This window comes from Grampus griseus (genome assembly GCF_964374135.1).
Source record: "Grampus griseus genome assembly, chromosome: 8".
Classification (NCBI taxonomy): Eukaryota; Metazoa; Chordata; class Mammalia; order Artiodactyla; family Delphinidae; genus Grampus; species Grampus griseus.
The window spans coordinates 85,073,574-85,094,700 of NC_139002.1; the positions used below are offsets into that span (position 1 = coordinate 85,073,574).

Consider the following 21,127-nt stretch of genomic DNA (forward strand, 5'->3'; position numbering starts at 1 on the left):
CACAAACAGGCCTCTTTATTTGACCTGTCCCTAATATGTAACCCAACACAACCTAGTGGATCTCTCTGGCCTCAAAATTCCCATCGTTGGCCTATCCTCTGTCATTTGAATTCTATTTCTGACATGTTATCTCCAAGTTCCTGTTTCAATATTGCCAAATACTGAGAAGAAGGGTCATCTTAATTAAGCTTTCAGTTTTTAGCTGTTAAGATTACTTTGGTGGGGGACTTCCCTGGTGGTCCAGTGGTTAAGACTCCACACTCCCAATACAGGGGGCCCGGGTTCAATCCCTGGTCAGGCAACTAGATCCCACATGCTGCAACTAAGAGCCCACAACTTGCAACTAAAAGATCTTGCATGTCAACAAAGATCCCACGTGCCACGACAAAGACCTGGTGCAGCCAAATAAATAAATTAATAAATATTTTAAAAAAGAAAAGATTACTTTGGTGGAAAGGCAAGAGAGGCACTATCAAAAATGCCTCTATATGGATAAGGATCAAAAGAAAATCAGATATGATACTATTTTTTTTAAGATTTGGTTATAGTATATAACAACAGCCTAGGAAAATACGGTACTATTCTGAAGTTTCACTTCTTAAAAAATATTTTGACTCCTCTATAACATAAAATATGTTTCTCAGATATGAAATAGTTCATAGTAGTTTTCAGAGTTATCCTTGTCTATTTTCTTATCAGAAAGCCTGGGGGAAAATGGTTATTCTCACAGAAGAAACTAACACAACATTGTAAAAAAAAAAAAGTTATTCTCAGTTTTCTGGAAGCCTAAATGTTCTTAACAGTTTTAGTTGGAATTTTCTTGAGACTCTCTAAAATGAGAGAAGAAGCACAATTCCCCAAATATGTTTAGGAAATTTAAAAATTAACTTCACAATTAAGGAATAAAATACATAAAATAAAATACTAATTAGAGGGGAGAAAATACTCACCTTTTGCCATTTAAGTTCTTGTGTCTCCATAATAATTTTACCAATCTGCTCTTCATACTGAGCTTCTGCTTCCTAAGTCAAAAAGAAGAAAAATAGTAGGAATATTAGGACTTGAAAATTTCCAGTTTCAGCTCTTTCTAGAGAGATAAAAAGAGCATTCTCCCACATTTACAACAAGGAAAAGGGCTAGAAAAATTGCAAATTAAATAGCCAAATCCATCAGAGAACTGAGGTCCCAGATCGACCAAGTAATCCAAAATCTGGATAGAGAAACGGGTTACTGCAGGGAGAACAGAACCACAGCATTTGCTTACCTGGGACATAAGCCATTGAGTACTGATTTAAAAACTCAGCTAAAAGTCCTTAATAAATTTCTAAAGGCAGAACATGGGCTGGTGTAAGAACATGAATCTCCTGAGGTCCCCAGAAATAAAGAGGTTTGTATCTTCTAGAAATAAGGAGGTTTATACCTTCTAAAGGTTTTTCTTCCATGAAACCCACCAGGTGGTTACAGGGAAGGATGGGAAGAATCTGAGAAAGCTTTTCTCCTGTGGTACTGGCTGGGGAGGAGAAGAGCAGTCACAAGCCTTCTTCCCTAAATCTTCTACAGACCAAAAACCTTAATCTGCAGGGGATAGGACAACAAAAACTATATCTAAGGACACTAGTGGAAATCCTCTGCAGCGGGCGGGAAAAGGGACCAGCAGACACCACTGAAAACTCTACCTAGACAGACATGTCTTTCTTATCTCCTCTAAGGAACAAAAGCCTTAATCTACAGGGGGAAGGGCAATAAAAACTAGCCCATGAGAGCACTTATGGAAACCCACTGCAGCTGAGAGGAGAAGGCTAGAAAAATAAAACAGCTCTATCTTTGGGGAGGGGAAGGAATACATGCTAGGCCCACAATTAAATATGAAAGAGGGATCAGAATTCTTGTGGAGGCCTCACCTTGAGACTTGGGTTCACCAAAAACTGAGGCTTAATAGAAACATCAGAGAATGCTCCTATTCCCCACCTGCTGCCACCACCCAACTAACAAGTGTCAAGTAAAAAAACAGTGAGACATAGCTGGGAGAGCTGAAAGGATAGACTCTCTCTGGGAAGCAGCACAAAAGGAAGACCCAAAGTCAAGGGGGGAAGCCCAAAGCCAAGCAAGAAGCAGTTATTTAGAAAAACCCTCTGATTTCATTTAAAATATTGTAATACTCTTGAATTGGCCCACACAATAAACACAAGGTATCACTAGAGAAATCTGAAGCTTCTGTCAGAAACTTCAATAGGTAGACTTGAAGGCTGCCTGGTTGAGTGTTGAAGGCATACCCCAACACACACACACAGAGCTCCTCTGCAAAGACAGAGTTTTTTTGTTTGTTTGTTTTGGTTCCAGGTATTTAAGGAAATCTATGTCAAACAAAGCACTAGCTGATCACTAAGCTAAGAGCACATGACAAAAACTGAAGACTTAACACAATTATTTCAGAAAAGTCACTACACAAACAAATAATGACAAAAACAAGAAGCAACCCTGAGAAGAGGTAGGAATCTTATTTCCAGAGTTGTCACATATTCAAAATATTCATGTCCATTTCTCAAAAAAAATGTACAAGGCATGCAAGTAAACAGAAAAGTGTGATCCAGCGCTTCCCTGGTGGCACAGTGGTTAAGAATCCGCCTGCCAATGCAGGGGACATGGGTTTGTGTCCTGGTCGGGGAAGATCCCACATGCCGCAGAGCAACTAAAGCCGTGCACCACAACTACTGAGCCTGCGCTCTAGAGCCCACATGCCACAACTACTGAAGCCCACGTGCCTAGAGCCTATGCTCCGTGACAACAGAAGCCACCGCAGTGAGAAGCCCACGCACCGCAACCAGAGAAAGCCCACGTGCAGCAACAAAGACCCAACACAGCCAAAAATAAACAAATAAAATAATTATTTTTTTAAAAAGTGTGATCCATACACAGGAAAAAAAAACAGTTTAATAGGAACTGTCCCTGAGCAAGTGCAGACAACGGACCTAGACAAAGACTTTAATAAATCAATAATTTTAAATATGCTCAAAGTGCTAAAAGAACCATATACAAAAGTCCTAAAGCCATTAAAAAGTTAAGGGAATGCTACAAACAAGTTTATGCTCATAAATTTGACAACTTACAGAAACAGACCAATTCTTCTAAAACCACAAACTATCAGCCCTCAACCAAGAAGATAAATAACAATCTTCAAAAGCCCTATAGTCATAAATTTAAAAGCTCCAAAAAAAGAAATGTACAGGCCCACATAATTTCACCATAGAATTCTGAATGATACACATTCTGAAGTATTTAGGAAGTACACTGATGCCTGCAATTTACTCTGGAATCATCAAATATAAAGCTGAAGGAGGGTTAAGTAGATGGATAGATGTGATAAAACAAGTACAGTAAAATGTTAATGGTGTATGAGTGTTCACTGTCAAATTCTGTTAGTTTTGCTGTATGTTTAACAATTTTCATAACAAACTGGGAGAAATCGAAGAGTGGATGTTAACAGATAAAATACATTTTGTTATGAAATATTTTCCTATGACTCTCTCACATGTTCTTTGCTTTATTACATACACACATACACACACACTTATGCTATGGTATTCAGAGGCTTTCATGAAAGCTGTCTCACTGAAAATGCTTTCAGCAGCAAGGAGCAACGACAAACCCCGACTCACAATGGTTTATGGGACTTAACTGTTTCACATGACAAGTCCAAAGGCAGAGCCCTTCTAGAATTTATTTCAGTGGCTCAACAATATCATCAAGGACTATAATTCTGCCCATTTTCCATTTTGCCCTTATCCAAGTGATTTTCCTTAAACTTTTCACCCCTTAGCTACTTTAATTTTAGGCATCAAGGATGGAAAGGACATTATCCTACAGTAGAAAAAGTGTAATCTCTTATTAAAAGGATAACAAAACTTTTCCCAGAAGCTTCCTAATCATATCTTCTGATATCTCATTGGCCATAACTAGGTCATATGCCCACTCCTAAACCAGTTGCTGGCTGGTGAAATGCATTGAACCTTCGTGAGAGGTTAGGACAGTCAGGATTTACCTAACTCATATTGGTGACAGTTGGACCCTAAGACACAGTCAAGGTTCTTCCAGCATGGAATAAGGGACAGAATGTATACGAACAAGGTATGCTATGTGATAAATAAAGTGAGGAGAGAACAGAAGCTCTCCAAGTAATATGTACCTACAGTCAAAACATTGAAAAAAGAAATAAGTGTCTACACATTTTTGGGGGGAGGTGTGTAGAACATATAACATGCATATCTTCCCAAAGCAGGTGGATTGAAAATGTACAAGACACAGCTTTCTTCATGTGGGCCTGGTTATACACTTCTCTTTTATTTTTTATTTTTTTTATTTGTTTTATTTTTAGCTGCATTGGGTCTTTGATTCTGCATGTGGGCTTTCTCTAGTTGTGGCGAGTGGGGGCTACTCTTCGTTGTGGTGCGTGGGCTTCTTATCACAATGGCTTCTCTTGTTGCAGAGCACTGGCTCTAGGTGTGCGGGCTTCAGCAGTTGTGGCATGCGAGCTTCAGTGGCTGTGGCTCACAGACTCTAGAGCACAGGCTCAGTAGTTGTGGCGCACGGGCTTAATTGCTCTGCGGCACGTGGGATCTTCCGGGACCAAGGCTCGAACCCATGTCCCCTGCATTGGCAGGTGGATTCTTAACCACTGCACCATCAGGGAAGCCCTACACTTCTCTTTCAGTGGCTACAGGGGATTCTCAGATCTTACTATGATTTAGATATTGTTCTAAGCACTTTTTATATATTAATTTAACCTTACGTATAATTTTATGCGTTACTTGTATTCTTGTTACTGCCATTTTATAAATGAGGAAACTGGGTTATCAGCAAGAGGATAAGTAACTTGCCTAAAGTCATATAGCAGGTAAACAGCAGAGCAAGTATTTGAACCTAGATGATCTGTCTCCAGAGTCTCTTAAACATGCCATTATATCACCTTTAAGAAACTGTGGGTTGTGTAGGACAGTATGAATTGCTATAATATACTCCTTTCCTTCAAAAACTTCAGAATTTAATCTTCATATCCCATTAAAGTTAGAAAATCATTCAAAATCACACTACCTATTTTAAATATACAAGTACATTCTGATTATTTGGTTGAACACTTCAAAATAAGAAATATTTGTTGAAAGGAAAGGCAAAAAACTTTTAAATTGTTATGGATATTCTAATATTAATATTTTTCTATTTGAGAAGTCTTTGTAATAGATTAAGTTGACTAACATGAAAACAGTAGTTTAAATACGAATTAGGTAAGAGATTTTTATTTAAATGTGAACTTTTAGGCTATGCCATGCATATTAGAGATATTTATCTTGGATATTTTGTAGATAATCAAACCAAGAAACTCTCGGAAAGAGAGATTAGTATTGTATTAGACAACATGAGGAACTGAATTGGGCAATTTCGTAGGAGGTGGATTATGAGTTTGAAAAGGAGAATAAAAGTACCCAGTAACAGTTTTGGCTGCTTGGACAAGTGCCTGGTTTATGTACTATGTCCCTAAATCTATTCAGGGTCAAGAATTGAAGAGGCCTGACCAATACACAGCCCATCTTGTAAAACTACAGCCTGAAGCAAGTACTTCAAAAAAAGCATGGCACTTTCTAAAGGTTATAAAGAGTAAATAAACCATCAAATTACTCCTCTTTTATTGTTTTTATAAAAACACTTAAATCCTTGTAGTCCTAAGGCAGCTAATAAAAAATAAACACTTTTAAGGTTCTATCTTGTATACTTTATTGAAGTTACACATGGGATTTTCTTACCAAATTTAATATATATTTTCTCATTGACAATTTAATAAGAATTTTTATTAATAACTTTTGAAAGCTGCTTGAAGAATGAATAAAAATGAAAAGTTCAAATAAAATGTAAATAATAATTTTTAATAAAAAGCATGAAGTTAAATCAAAATCCTAATATAGTAGAAGCCTATTATAATGTTATCTTTCAGCAATGTGGATAATACCCATTTTATCAGTTTTCTATGCAGTATAAAGATACAGATTCTACAAATCATTATAATTACAAAGGGGTATGATTTCACTCATAGCATAACTAATTTTATAGGGCATTAAAATGCTGCTTAATGTTATTTACCACATATTATACCAATAATTACCCAGTTTCCTTCACAATTTCCCTAGCAAATCATTGTGGGTTTTTTTGTTGTGTTTTGTTTTGGCTGCGTCCCGCCAAAAGGTCAAAACACCAAAAATGAAGAGAAAAAAAGAGACAATAGAAATGGATCTACAAGGGGTCCAGATATTGGCGTTTATAGACACAGACTTGAAGTAGATAAAACTAATATGCTCAAGAAATTATATGACAAAATCAATTTCAGCAGAGGAATGAAAGTTATAAAAGTAAAACCAAATGAAAATATTAGGACTGAAAATTTAAGAAGTGAAATTAAGAACTCAATAGATTGACTTAATCATCAGATTAGGTAAACTGAAGAGAAAATTCATTAACTGAAAGAACAAAAAAAAATAACCAGACTGAAACACAGACAGAAAAAGAAAAAGAAGGAAAATATAGACAAAAAATCAATAATTATATAGAAGATTTGAACAAGACTGACAAAGTTGACCAAATTCACAGTCATAGTATACTGCACCCAAGAAATACAGAATACATATTATTTTCAAGTTCATCTATGTTGGAATATTTACCAAACTTGATTATATGCTTGGCTAGAAAGAAAAGCTCCAAAAATATTAAGTGATTGAAATTATATAGTGCTTATAATCTGACATAGTAAAATTATGCTAAAATTCAATTTTTAAAAGTTAATAAAAAGTAAAATTAAAAAAAGTAAAATAAAACTCCCAAATATTTATAAATGAAGTAGTACACGTCTAAATAACACATGGGTCAAAGAATAAATTACAATGAAAATTAGAAAGTGGGCTTCCCTGGTGGCGCAGTGGTTGAGAGTCCGCCTGCCAATGCAGGGGACACGGGTTTGTGCCCCGGTCCGGGAAGATCCCACATGCCGCGGAGCGGCTGGGCCCGTGAGCCATGGCCGCTGAGCCTGCGTGTCCGGAGCCTGTGCTCCGCAACGGGAGAGGCCACAACAGTGAGAGGCCCGTGTACCGCAAAAAAAAACAAAAACAAAAACAAAAACAAAATTAGAAAGTAATTTGAACTGAATGATAATGAAGATAAAATCTACATAAATTTGTAGAATCCAGCTAAAGGCATGCTAAGGGAAAAGTTTAGAGCCTTAAATACTGTATATTAGAAAAGAAAAAAAGGTTAAAATTAATCAACTAAATACCATCTTCAAAAGTTCAAGACAAAAAACCAACAAATTAAAGTAAGGAAATAATAAAGATAAGAGCAGAGAGTAATAAAACATAAAACAAATATGCAAGAGAATCATCAAAGTCAAAATTTAATTCCTTAAAAAGACTAACATAATTGATAGAAAGACTGATCCAAAATTCCTACTCATTCATATCTTTGCATGAGTTACTTCTTCCATGAAGCTTACCTCACTCCCCTTAGTAAAGTTAGGCATTTCCTTAGCCACACTCTCACAGTATATTCTGCACTCCTTTATTATTACATGGTATTATAATCTCTAAAACCTGTCACAGTAAGTGCTCAGGAAACATTAAGTGAATGACCAAATATAGTCTTGCTTACTTAATATCTCTCAAAAATAAAAAAAAGAATCACATTAATTTGTACTACAGTATTTCTTGAATTTTCACTGTTTCAAAGTTCTAATTTCTTTTTACAAACTTTTTAATTTGAAATAATTTTAGATTTACAGAAGACTTGTGTAAAGATACTAGAGTTTTTGTATACCCTTTACCCAGCTTCCCTAATGTTGAAATCTTACATAAGTAGGATATACTTATCAAGGTTAAGAAAGTAACATGGTAACAATATTATTGATTACACTGCAAAGTTTACATATTTCACTAGTTTTTCCACCAATATCTGTTCCAGAACACAATATGGGATACCATGTTACATTTAATCATGTCTCCTTAGACTCCTCCAATCTGTGAGAATTTCTCAGCCTTCCTGTTTTTCATGACCTTGATACGTTAGACAAGCATTGTTGAGGTATCTTGCAGAATATTCCACATATGGGGTTTGTCTGATATTTTCTCACGATTACACTATGTTTCGGGGAAGAATACCACAGAGGTAAAGATCCCTTCTCATCACATCATATCATGAGTACTTCATATTCACATGAATTATTGATACAATACAAATTCTTTCTGGGGATCTTAACCTTAATCACTTAGTTAAGGTGGTATCTGCCAGGTTTCTCCACAGTAAACTGTATTTTTAAAAACATACTGTGCTTTAAAAAAAACACAGTATTTTTCCCTTTATATTTTCTGTCTGTTAGAACTTAGTCCACAATCAAGGCAAGGGAAATTAAGCTCCCCTTCCTAGAGGGAGGAGTATCAAACAATATGTAAACATGTATAAAACCACCACAGTAACTTATTAAATAATTTGGGGAAGATATTGTGTGACTATGCAATTATTGTTTCTCCTTAAAGTTTCATCCACTAATTTTAGCATTCATCAGTGGATCTTCCCTGCAGGAATTATTACTGTGATGTTCTAAGGGTGGTTTCTACTTCTCTGCGTCCTCCTACATTTATTAATTGGAATTAAAGATTTTTCCCAAACAACAGCCAGCTCTACCCACCACCAGTCGCTCCATTCAGGAAACTTGCACAAGCCTCTTAGATAGCCTCATCCAACAGAGGGCAGACAGCAGAAGCAAGAACTACAATCCTGCAGCCTGTGGAACAAAAACCACATTCACAGAAAGGTAGACAAGATGAAACGCAGAGGGCTATGTACCAGATGAAGGAACAAGATAAAACCCCAGAAAAACAACTAAATGAAGTGGAGATAGGCAACCTTCCAGAGAAAGAACTCAGAATAATGATAGTGAAGATGATCCAGGACCTCGGAAAAAGAATGGAAGCAAAGAACAAGAAGATGCAAGAAATGTTTAACAAAGACCTAGAAGAATTAAAGAACAAACAAACAGATGAACAATACAATAACTGAAATGAAAATTATACTAGAAGGAATCAATAGCAGAATAACTGAGGCAAAAGAATGGATAAGTGGGGACTTCCCTGGTGGTGCAGTGGTTAAGAATCTGCCTGCCAATGCAGGGGACACAGGTTCGTGCCCTGATCTGGGAAGATCCCACATGCCACGGAGCAACTGAGCCCGTGTGCCACAACTACAGAGCCCGCATGCCTAGAGCCCACGCTCCACAACAAGAGAAGCCACTGCAATGAGAAGCCTGCACACTGCAACGAAGAGTAGCCCTTGCTCACTGCACCTAGAGAAAGCCCGTGTGCAGCAACAAAAACCCAATGGAGCCAAAAATAAAATAAATAAACTTATTTTAAAAAAAAAGAATGGATAAGTGACCTGGGAGACAGAATGGTGGAACTCACTGCTGTGGAACAGAATAAAGAAAAAAGAATGAAAAGAAATGAAGACAGCCTAAGAGACCTCTGGAACAACGTTAAACGCAACAACATTTGCATTATAGGGGTCCCAGAAGGAGAAGAGAGAGAAAGGACCCGAGAAAATATTTGAAGATTATAGTTGAAAACTTCCCTAACATGGGAAAAGAAATAGCCACCCAAGTCCAGGAAGTACAGAGAGTCCCATACAGGATAAACCCAAGGAGAAACATGCTGAGACACACAGTAATCAAATTGGCAAAAATTAAAGACAAAGAAAAATTATTGAAAGCAGCAAGGGAAAAACGACAAATAAATACAAGGGAACTCCATTAGGAAAACAGCTGATTTCTCAGCAGAAACACTACAAGCCACAAGGGACTGGCATGATATACTTAAAGTGATGTAAAGGGAAGAACATACAACCAAGATTACTCTACCCAGCAACGATCTCATTCAGATTCAATGGAGAAATCAAAAGCTTTACAGACAAGCAAAAGCTAAGAGAATTCAGCACCACCAAACCAGCTCTACAACAAATGCTAAAGGAACTTCTCTGAGTGGGAAACACAAGAGAAGAAAAGGATCTACAAAAACAAACCCAAAAAATCAAGAAATTGGTCATAGGAACATACATATCTATAACTACATTAAACGTGAATGGATTAAATGCTCCAACCAAAAGACACAGGCTTGCTGAATGGATACAAAAACAAGACCCATATATATGCTGTCTACAGGAGACCCACTTCAGACCTAGGGACACATACAGACTGAAAGTGAGGGGATGGAAAAAGATATTCCATGCAAATGGAAATCAAAAGAAAGCTGGAGTAGCAATACTCGTATCAGATAAAATAGACTTTAAAATAAAGAGACTTACAAGAGACAAGGAAGGACATTACATAATGATCAAGGGATCAATCCAGGAAGAAAATATAACAATTATAAATATATATGCACCCAACATAGGAGCACCTCAATACATAAGGCAACTGCTAACAGCTATAAAAGAGGAAATTGACAGCAACACAATAATACTGGGAGACTTTAACACCTCGCTTACACCAATGGACAGATCATCCAAACAGAAAATTAATAAGGGAACAGAAGCTTTAAATGACATAATAGACCAGATAGATCTATTTGATATTTATAGGACATTCCAGTCAAAAACAGCAGATTACACTTTCTTCTCAAGTGCACACAGAACATTCTCCAGGATAGATCACATCTTCGGTCACAAATCAAGCCTCAGTAAATTGAAGAAAATTGAAATCATATCAAGCATCTTTTCTGACCACAACAGTATGAGATTAGAAATCAATTACAGGGAGAAAAACGTAAAAAACACAAACACATGGAGGCTAAACAATACATTACTAAATAACCAAGAGATCACTGAAGAAATCAAAGAGGAAATCAAAAAATACCTAGAGACAAATGACAATGAAGACACGATGATCCAAAACCTATCGAATGCAGCAAAAGCAGTTCTAAGAGGGAAGTTTATAGCTATACAAGCCTACCTCAAGAAACAAGAAAAATCTCAAATAAACAATCTAAGCTCACACTTAAAGGAACTAGAGAAATAAGAACAAACAAAACCCAAAGTTAGCAGAAGGAAAGAAATCATAAAGATCATAGCAGAAATAAATGAAATAGAAACAAAGAAAACAATAGCAAAGATCAATAAAACTAAAAGCTGGTTCTTTGAGAAGATAAACAGAATTAATAAGCCATTAGCCAGACTCATCACGAAAAAGAGGGAGAGGACTCAAATCAATAAAATTAGAAATGAAAAAGGAGAAGTTACAACAGACACCGTAGAAATACAAAGCATCCTAAGAGACTACTACAAGCAACTCTATGCCAATATAATGGACAACCTAGAAGAAATGGACAAATTCTTGGAAAGGTACAACCTCCCAAGACTGAACCAGGAAGAAATAGAAAATATGAACAGACCAATTACCAGTAATGAAATTGAATCAGTAATGTAAAAACTCCCAACAAACAAAAGTCCAGAACCAGATGGCCTCACAGGCAAATTCTACCGAACATTTATACAAGAGTTAACGCCTATCCTTCTGAAACTATTCCAAAAAATTGCAGAGGAAGGAACATTTCCAAACTCATTCTATGAGGCCACCATCACCCTGATATCAAAATCAGACAAAGATACCACACAAAAAAGAAAATTACAGGCCAATATCACTGATGAACATAGATGTAAAACTCCTCAACAAAATACGACCAAATCGAAGCCAACAGTACATTAAAAGGATCATACACCATGATCAAGTGGGATTTATCCCAGGGATGCAAGGATTCTTCAATATCCACAAATCAATCAGTGTGATACACCACATTAACAAATTGAAGAACAAAAACCATATGATCATCTCAATAGATGCAGAAAAAGCTTTTGACAAAATTCAACACCCATGTATGAAAAAAACTCTCCAGAAAGTGGGCATAGAGGGAACCTACCTAAACATAATAAAGGCTATATATGACAAACCCACAGCTAACATCATACTCAATGGTGAAAAGCTGAAAGCATTTCCTCTAAGATCAGTAACAAGACAAGGATGTTCACTCTCGCCACTTTTATTCAACAGTTTTGGAAGTATTAGCCACAGCAATCAAAGAAGAAAAAGAAATAAAAGGGATCCAAATTGGAATAAAGAAGTAAAACTGCCACTGGTTGCAGATAACATGATACTATACATAGAAAATCCTAAAGACACTACCAGAAAACTACTAGAGCTCATCAATGAATTTGGTAAAGTTGCAGGGTAAAAAGTTAATAGACAGAAATCTGCTGCATTTCTATACACTAACAACAAAAAGTTAAAAAGGGAAATTGAGGAAACAATCCCATTTACCATAGCATCAAAAAGAATAAAATACAGGGACTTCCCTGGTGGTCCAGTGGTTAAGAATCCACCTTCCAATGCAGGGGATACAGGTTTGATCCCTGGTTGGTGAACTAAGATCCCACATGCTGCAGGGCAACTAAGCCTGCATGCCGCAACTACTGAGCATGTGTGTTCTAGAGCCCATGCACCACAACTAGAGAGTCCACGTGCTACAACTACTAAGCCCACATGCCACAACTACAGAGAAGACCATGCACCACAACAAAGAGCCTGTGAACCGCAACAAAAGATCCTGCATGCTGCAATGAGGATCCCACGTGCCGCAACTAAGACCCAATGCAGCCAAATAAATAAAATAAATTTTTTTAAAAATATAAAATACCTAGGAAAAAAACAACCCAAGGAGACAAAAAACCTATACTCCGAAAACTATAAGACACTGATGAAAGAAATCAAAGATGACACAGATGGGAAGATATACCATGTTCTTTGATTGGAAGAATCAATATTGTCAAAATGACTGTATAACACAAGGCAATCTACAGATTCAATGCAATCCCTATCAAATTACCAATGGCATTTTTCACAGAACTAGAACAAAAAAATTTTTAAGTTGTATGGAAACACAAAACCCCCGAATAGCCAAAGCAATCTTGAGAAAGAAAAACAGAGCTGGAGGAACTAGGATCCCTGACTTCAGACTATACTATAAAGCTATAGTCATCAAAACAGTATGGTACTGGCACAAAACCAGAAATATAAATCAATGGAACAGGAGAGAAAGACCAGACGTGAACCCATGCACCTATGGTAAATTTACCTACAACAAAGGAGGAAAAATATACAATGCAAAAAAGACAGTCACTTCAATAAGTGGTGCTGGGAAAACTGGACAGCTACATGTAAAAGAATGAAATTAGAACACTCCCTAACACCATACACAAAAACAAACTCAAAATCGATTAAATACCTAAACGTAAAACGGGGTACTAGAAAACTTCTAGAGGAAAACATAGGCAGGACAGTCTTTGACATAAATTTCAGCAACATCTTTTTGGATCTGTCTCCTAGAGTAAAGGAAATAAAAACAAAAATAAACAAATGGGATCTAATTAAACTTAAAAGCTTTTGCACAACAAAAAAATCCATAAACAAAACAAAAAAAAGCTACAGAAGGGAAGAAAATATTTGCAAATGATGCAACTGATAAGGGATTAATCTCCAAAATACATAAACAGCTCATACAGCTCAATATCAAAAACAAACAAACAACCCAGTCAAAAACTGGGTAGAAGATCTAAATAGACATTTCTCCAGAGAAGACATACAGATGGCCACAAGGCACATGAAAAGATGTTTAACATCCCTAATTATTAGAGAAATGCAAATCAAAAACTACAATGAGGTATCACCTCACACCAGTCAGAATAGCCATCATCAAAAATTCTACAAATAATAAATGCTGGAGAGGGTGTGGAGAAAAGGAAATCCTCCTACACTGTTGGTAGGACTGTAAATTGTTACAGCCACTATGGAGAACAGTATGGAGGTTACTTAAAAAACTAAAAATAGAGCTACCCTATGATTCTGCAATCCCACTCCTGGGCATATATCTGGAGAAAGCCATAATTCAAAAAGATAAATGTACCTCAGTGTTCATTGCAGCACTATTTACAATGGCCAAGACATGGAAGCAACTTAAATGTCCATCAACAGATGAATGGATAAAGAAGATGTGATACAGATATCAATATATAGATATACACACAATGGAATATTACTCAGCCATAAAAAAGAATGAAATAATGCCATTTGCAGCAACATGGATGGACCTAGAGATTATCATACTAAGCAAAGTAAGTCAGTCAGAGAAAGACAAATATCAGATGATATCAGTTACATGTGGAATCTTAAAAAAATCATACTTACAAAACAGAAACAGACTCACAGACATAGAAAACAAATTTATGGTTACCAAAGGGGAAAGGTAGTGGGGAGGGATAAATTAGGAATTTGGGAGTAACATATACACACTACTGTATATAAAATAGATAACCAACAAGGACCTACTGTGTACCACAGGGAACTATACTCAATATTTTGTAATAACCTATGTGGGAAAAGAATCTGAAAAAGAATATACACACACACACACACACACACACACACACACACATATATATACTTATGCACATACATATATATATATATATACATACACACACCTATAACTGAATCACTTTGCTGTACACCTGAACCTAACACACACTGTAAATCAACTATACTTCAATAAAAAAATAAATTAAAAAAGAAACAAATCTAAAATATTCGTACTGAGCTAAAACCAAGGTGTTGGATGGGCTGTACACCTTCATGAAGTCTCTGTGGGGGAACTCCTTGCCTCTTCCAGCTTCCACCTGCACACTTTGACTTGTGGCTTCTACCCTCCATCTTCAAAGCCAGCAGTATAACATCTTCAAATCTCTTTGACCACACCCTCTACTTCTGACATCACATCTTTTGCTCTGATTCTGATTATCCTGCTTTCTTCTTATAAGAACGCTTGTGAACAAATTAGGCCCATCTGAATAATTCAGCATAATCCCTCCATCTCAAAATATATAACTTTATCACATCTGTAAAGTCCCTTTTGCCATGTCAGGTAACATATTTACAGGTTTTGAGAGTTAGAATGTGGACATCATTGGGGTGGCCATTATTCTCCCTATCTTAGTGGGTATATGGGTGTTTACTGTGAAATTCTTTCAACTATTATGCATTTTTGAAATTTTCCTATTAAAATATGGATGAAAAATAAAATCCAGCAATATGGATAAAGTGTTGCCATTATGGTAAATGTGAAAATCATAACTGTCATTTTCCAATGAAAGGAGGAATTTCCCCCCTTTTAAGAATAAAGTTCTCCTTTCAGTGGGGAATGTTATTAAAAGTAGTATACATTCGGGACTTCCCTGGTGGTCCAGTGGTTAAGAATCCACCTTCCAGTGCAGGGGACATGGGTTTGATCCGTGGTTGGGGAACTAAGATATCACATGCCAAGGGGCAACTAAGCCCATGCACTGCAGCTACTAAGCATGTGAGCCACAACTAGAGAGCCCTGTGTGCCACAACTACAGAGCGCATGCACTCTGGAGCCCATGCACCACAACTAGGGAGAAGTCCAAGTGCCGCAATAAAGAGCCCATGCACCACAACGAAAGATCCCACATGCCACGACAAAGATTCCTCATGCTGCAACTAAGATCCGATGCAGCCAAAAATAAAAATTAAATAAATAAATAAATATTAAGAAAACGTAGTACACATTCCTGCACTTGATTACTAAAAACCACTGTTCCTACTGTTACCCTGAAATTTTTCAGAAGATTTTTTTTTTTTTTTTTTTTTGCGGTACGCGGGCCATGATCTCACTGTTGTGGCCTCTCCCATTGCGGAGCACAGGCTCCGGACACGCAGGCTCAGCGGCCATGGCTCACGGGCCTAGCTGCTCTGCGGCATGTGGGATCTTCCCGGACTGGGGCATGAACCCGTGTCCCCTGCATCGGCAGGCGGACTCTCAACCACTGCGCCACCAGGGAAGCCCTCAGAAGATTTTTAAGGGAAGCTTATTTTTCATGGAAGAAATATAAACAGACAAAAATATAATGTTTAAAACAGAATAAAACAGAATATAAAGCTTTAAATAGTTACCTAAACTTGCTTTACTTAGAAAAGATAACATCTTAAGCTAATTTTATAACAGTAGTTATTTTCAATGCTTATCTAAGATACCTTTTTTAGCGGGATTTCTTCTTTGTTTAATAGAGTTTTGTGATACTGATAGTAAGTAGCTTTATTTTTATTTATTTATTTAAAGTAGAGGGAAGGATTATTTATTTATTTATTTATTTATTTATTTATGGCTGTGTTGGGTCTTTGTTTTGTGTGAGGGCTTTCTCTAGTTGCGGCAAGCGGGGGCCACTCTTCATCGCAGTGTGCGGGCCTTTCTCTGTCGCGGCCTCTCTTGTTGTGGGGCACAGGCTCCAGACGTGCAGGCTCAGTAGTTGTGGCTCACAGGCCTAGTTGCTCCGCGGCATGTGGGATCTTCCCAGACCAGGGCTCGAACCCGCGTCCCCTGCATTGGCAGGCAGATTCTCAACCACTGCGCCACCAGGGAAGCCCGTAAGTAGCTTTATACATGATGAACGTTGTGGTAATTAAATTTTCTTATTATGACAACAAATCTCAATATTTTTAAATCCTAGAACAGGGTTCATATAATAAAAATGTTGCTTCAGATCTCTTTTTCTCTCACTTATACCTTATTTTCAGGAAGTTAGCAAATTCTATTGATTCTCCTTTCTGTCTCTTTTGTTCTATCTTCAGTTACACATAAGTCCTAGTGACCACATCCCTAGATCATTATTACAGTGTTTTAGAGTTTATTTTCTTCTTTTCAGAATCTTACTAACTCCAACCTATCTAATAGAGAGCTGACAACATGCTCTGCAAATTCAGACCCACAGAATCTCAGAAATGAAATGCTTTTAAGGGTTTTTGTCCAATACAGATCTCCTGCTAAAACCAAACATCTTTTACAATTTTATACTAGATATCTCCTTTCTAAAAATCTCAAGGTTATCACTTCCAAAAATAAGGATATTTTATTATTTGAACTCAGAATACTTACTACATACACTTATTCTGTCACTTAATCCTGTTACTTGTTTCATATTTAATCATTTCATTGGCACCCATTTTACAGCCGTAACAAAACTATAATCTCCTGAAAGAGCAGTTCTTTTTTTAATCAGCCATAGTATCCAACTGTAATGCTATCTATGAATTCCAAGGCACTCAGTACTAGCTGACTTACCAAATCTCTGTTTTATTTTTCACTTTAGTTTATAACTTCTTCTTTTCCATCTCCTGATGTTGACTAAATCTGACCTTTTCTCTTTTACTCTGTTATCTGGGCTGTATTTCTTCTTTCTAAATAAGAGGTTATTTCATTGCCTTTTTTTTCCCTTAAGACAAAATAAAGTTCTCTGATTTAAAAAAGCATTTTAAAAAGAAACTTACCCTTCTCATACGTAATTCTTCTAATGCTTCCAGTAAACTTGTTTTGAAATCTAATAGCTGAATAGAAAACAATGTCTCTGAAGAACTTTGAAGAGTGAAGACAGATGATGCTAACTCAGTCTTAAAATCATTCTCCATATTAACATTTATTTCCTGTAATATAAAAAGGTTTTTTTTTCTTTTGCAATTCAATTTATCTGCTGTTTTACAACTTATATTTCCAAAGGCTTTACAATGTCACATTTTCTTGTTTTTTGATACAATGCTTTAATAGTTCAATCAAGAGAGATATCATATGATGTAATATTTAGCTCTTCCTTGAAGCTGGAACTCAGCAATTTATTTCCTATGAAATAACAATGGAATACATTTCCTTAAATTGGTTGTGTAACAGATTCAAGATGTTATACAGAGAATCATTACCAATATCTTTAGTTTCCATTTTTAGGATAAAGCCAAAGGTCTTGACATTTTGCCTGAGCTTAGTTATCCGTCTTCCCTTTATGACCACTGCAGGGCAGAAATGGCCTTTAAGGAGCCATCAAGCCACAGCTCCAGGACCAGGGGTTGAGGTGAGGCAGGGTTACCCAATGCCAAGACTCTGCGTAGGGAAGCCTGTCAAGCTACTGCCCCTTAAGGGAGATGCTAAGTTTCCAGCACCCAGCTCTAAGCTGGGACACTAAGAGTGAAACTGCCAGGATCACTTACAAAATCCCATTTTAACCCACTACATACTACCATTAACAGATCGGGAGTTAAGTGTGAAAGCCAGCTTAAAAATAACATTCTACAGAATTGAAAGGCTTTGGCTCTAATCTTGTAAGGTAGGGCCTTCTTTACAAGGTATGTCTGTTACCTGGGTAGAACTCGGCTGTTTGTCATTACCCATAAGCAGTGTTAGCTTTGAAGGGCAGACCAGACACCAAGTAGGAAACCCCAAACAAATAAAGTCCAAAAAGCAAATCATAAGATGAACTGGTCACAGGATAGATACCAACCTCTAGAGCTGCTGGGTATTTCCTAAACTTTTTAACATCTGCCTCGAATCTCTGTTCCTTTGTAGGGGAACTTGGTTTTTAATCTCTCACAGTTACCTGAGGGAAGAAATGATTCATATATTAAATAATCCAAATTGCTTAAAAACCAAAAGGAAAAAATAAATCAAAAACACATCTTTTAAGAAACTGACCTGTTTTTCATGATACTATTCTATATCATTCTATAGCTCTTGGCAGCAAAAAATATCACTGGCAAAAATAATAACAGACAATTTATAGAAGAGAGACTTCAGTCTGGAAATTAAAATCTTGACTGTGTAACCTGGAGTAAACTGAAGTTCCCATTATCTTCTTCACAGGACAGCTCAGTCAGACTTTTTTTTTCCAGCTGCACCGTGCAGCTTGCAGGATCTTAGTTCCCCAATCAGAGATCGAACCCGGGCCCTCGACAATGAAAGCAAGGAGTCCCAACCACTGGACCACCAGGGAATTCCCCAGACTTTCTTTCAGACATGGCCAAAGGAGAAAGTGCTAAAAACTACTAAACTACAGTATTAAGAAGGGGGAGAGGGAGTAAATTTATAACCAATGTTATTACCCAAAATAGAAAAAGATTCATACATGCTCTCATGGGAAGTGACATGGGAATTCAGAAACAGATATGACTTTGAGAAGGCTAAAGGTAAAGCTGCCGGTGTTTTAGTTTATGTATTTTACAATGTTAGACATCGTGATCTAGGGCTCACACACATCTAGAATGGTCCCATTCATTACGGAGCTTACACAGCACTTCTTTCTTATGCATGAGGGGTCTCTAAGCACAGTGGTCCAGAACAGTCTCTCTTGCCATCTTTTATAAGCAGGGACTAAACATACCAAAGCCAAACAACTCTGCTCATATTGTTAAGTCACCGTATTTTTAAAAACCCCTTCCAAATTACTGAACATGAATCGAAGTCATGACAACAGTCCAGAGTTAAGATGTGACAGTACCCCAACTTTTAAATGGAAGTGGTAGGCAGAAATATGTCAAGTCTAAAGGTTTTGGGACTAAGACTGGAACTTATTTAAACTTCGCTGTGGCCCTTATACATCCCATTTTTCACTTAACCCGCTTTGCTTCATTCTTTGCACCCCAGAGGTAATCATTTCCCAAAGCTCTCCTTCGGGCTCTCCCTCCCTCCCCACTCCTGTCAGCTGTGGCCCACCAGTCATAGGATGGTCCAAACTCAAGCTTCAACCAGCTGTGGGAGGGCTGCTAGTCCAGTCCCTCAATCTCACCATTTTATGCCCCTCCCACCATAACCCACACAGAAAAGCAAAACAACTTCTCTTCCCAAGTTAACTCTTTTCCATGGATGTTACCATTTTTTTCTATGTACTCAAGTTCAAACTCCAGCCCTTTTTTTAAAGATTCAGTCGCGTTAGTCCTCTCACGTCTCTTTTTTTTTTTTTGTATACATAGTTGTTAAGCAGTTTAAATTTTATTGACCTCCTGGTTTTTTAAACAAAATTTAAATTTAAGGTCACACTTCTAAGTTTGATGCACTATATACAGATCGTGCAGAGTATGACTATGAAGAGATACAAATTAGTCCACGCTGAAAAAGATTTACTAGAGTACAGAAGCATTTTCATAAATACATTTATCTATCTTATACTCCCATGTGAGTCAGGACCCTCACCACTTTGTTGAATTATTGGATTGGCCAAAAAGTTCGTTCGGGTTTTCTGTAAGATGTTACGGTACCTTTTGGCCAACCCAATACAACACTTTTTGTTGAATAAAACTGGTTTTGGGGGACTTCCTGGCGGTCCAGTGGCCAAGATTCCACCTTCCAATGCAGGGGGCCCAGGTTCATCCCTGGTTGGGGAACCAGATCTCACATGCCACGCAGCCAAAAAATAAAATTAAAAAACAAACAAACTGGTTTTCAGCCATATAGGTACTCTCCATCCACTCTAATTTCTCCTATAAAATACTGCTGGTTGAAATTCCTACAGCACATTTGTGTCATTTCTCTACTCAATCTGGATTAGCCCCTTATTGCCTACAGGATAAAAATCTATAAGTGAAGAGAAACACTACTACTTTACCCCATTCTCCTTGGCCTATTTCCCAAAGCCTCACAAGCCTTCCCTCTGACAGGATGGTCTTGAGAAGAATCCTGCCCTGGCTGCCCATTTGAGCTCATGCTACTGTCTCCATTCCCACTCCAAACTTGCTCCTCTTTTGTCTCCAAACCACAGAACCTAAAACTGTGTCGAAATTCTCTGCCTCCACATGGACTGCCCATTCTGTTTTAACTAAAAAAAAACTTACTTAGGTTTTTCAAGTAGAAGCACAGTTACCATAAAAATATAACAACCTGTATCCCATAACCCTCCAGGTTTAACACTGAATAACAGTTTTGTCATCATTGCTATTCTGATCTTCATACACAAAACAGCAACAATGATCCTATTCTATTTCTCTGTGGCTGAGGCTTTTTCTGTTACCTTAGTACCCTTGAGACCAAATTTTCTGTCCCTTAACACCCAAAGGCTGGGTTCCTAATGTTACAGACAAGGCTTGACCCATCACTAATCCCTTCATACCACGGCTGAGATGGATACTGTGCTTCCTAAACTTTGCTTTTATATAAAGCATTTTGTAAGGGTG

General features: G+C 37.3%; 1 protein-coding gene across 1 annotated transcript in view; it reads right to left on the reverse strand.

The window, feature by feature from the left end:
• CCDC73 (coiled-coil domain containing 73) overlaps positions 1 to 18,540 on the reverse strand; it is a 105,907-nt gene extending 87,367 nt beyond the window's left edge. Inside the window, exons 1-3 of the mRNA XM_082660580.1 lie at positions 18,466 to 18,540; positions 17,468 to 17,620; positions 951 to 1,022 (exon numbers count right to left, since the gene is read on the reverse strand). Of these exons, the coding sequence (XP_082516706.1) occupies positions 951 to 1,022; positions 17,468 to 17,605 (210 nt within the window). The 5' untranslated portion in view covers positions 17,606 to 17,620; positions 18,466 to 18,540. The remainder of the gene's footprint in view (positions 1 to 950; positions 1,023 to 17,467; positions 17,621 to 18,465) is intronic.
• Positions 18,541 to 21,127: the final 2,587 nt, after the last annotated feature.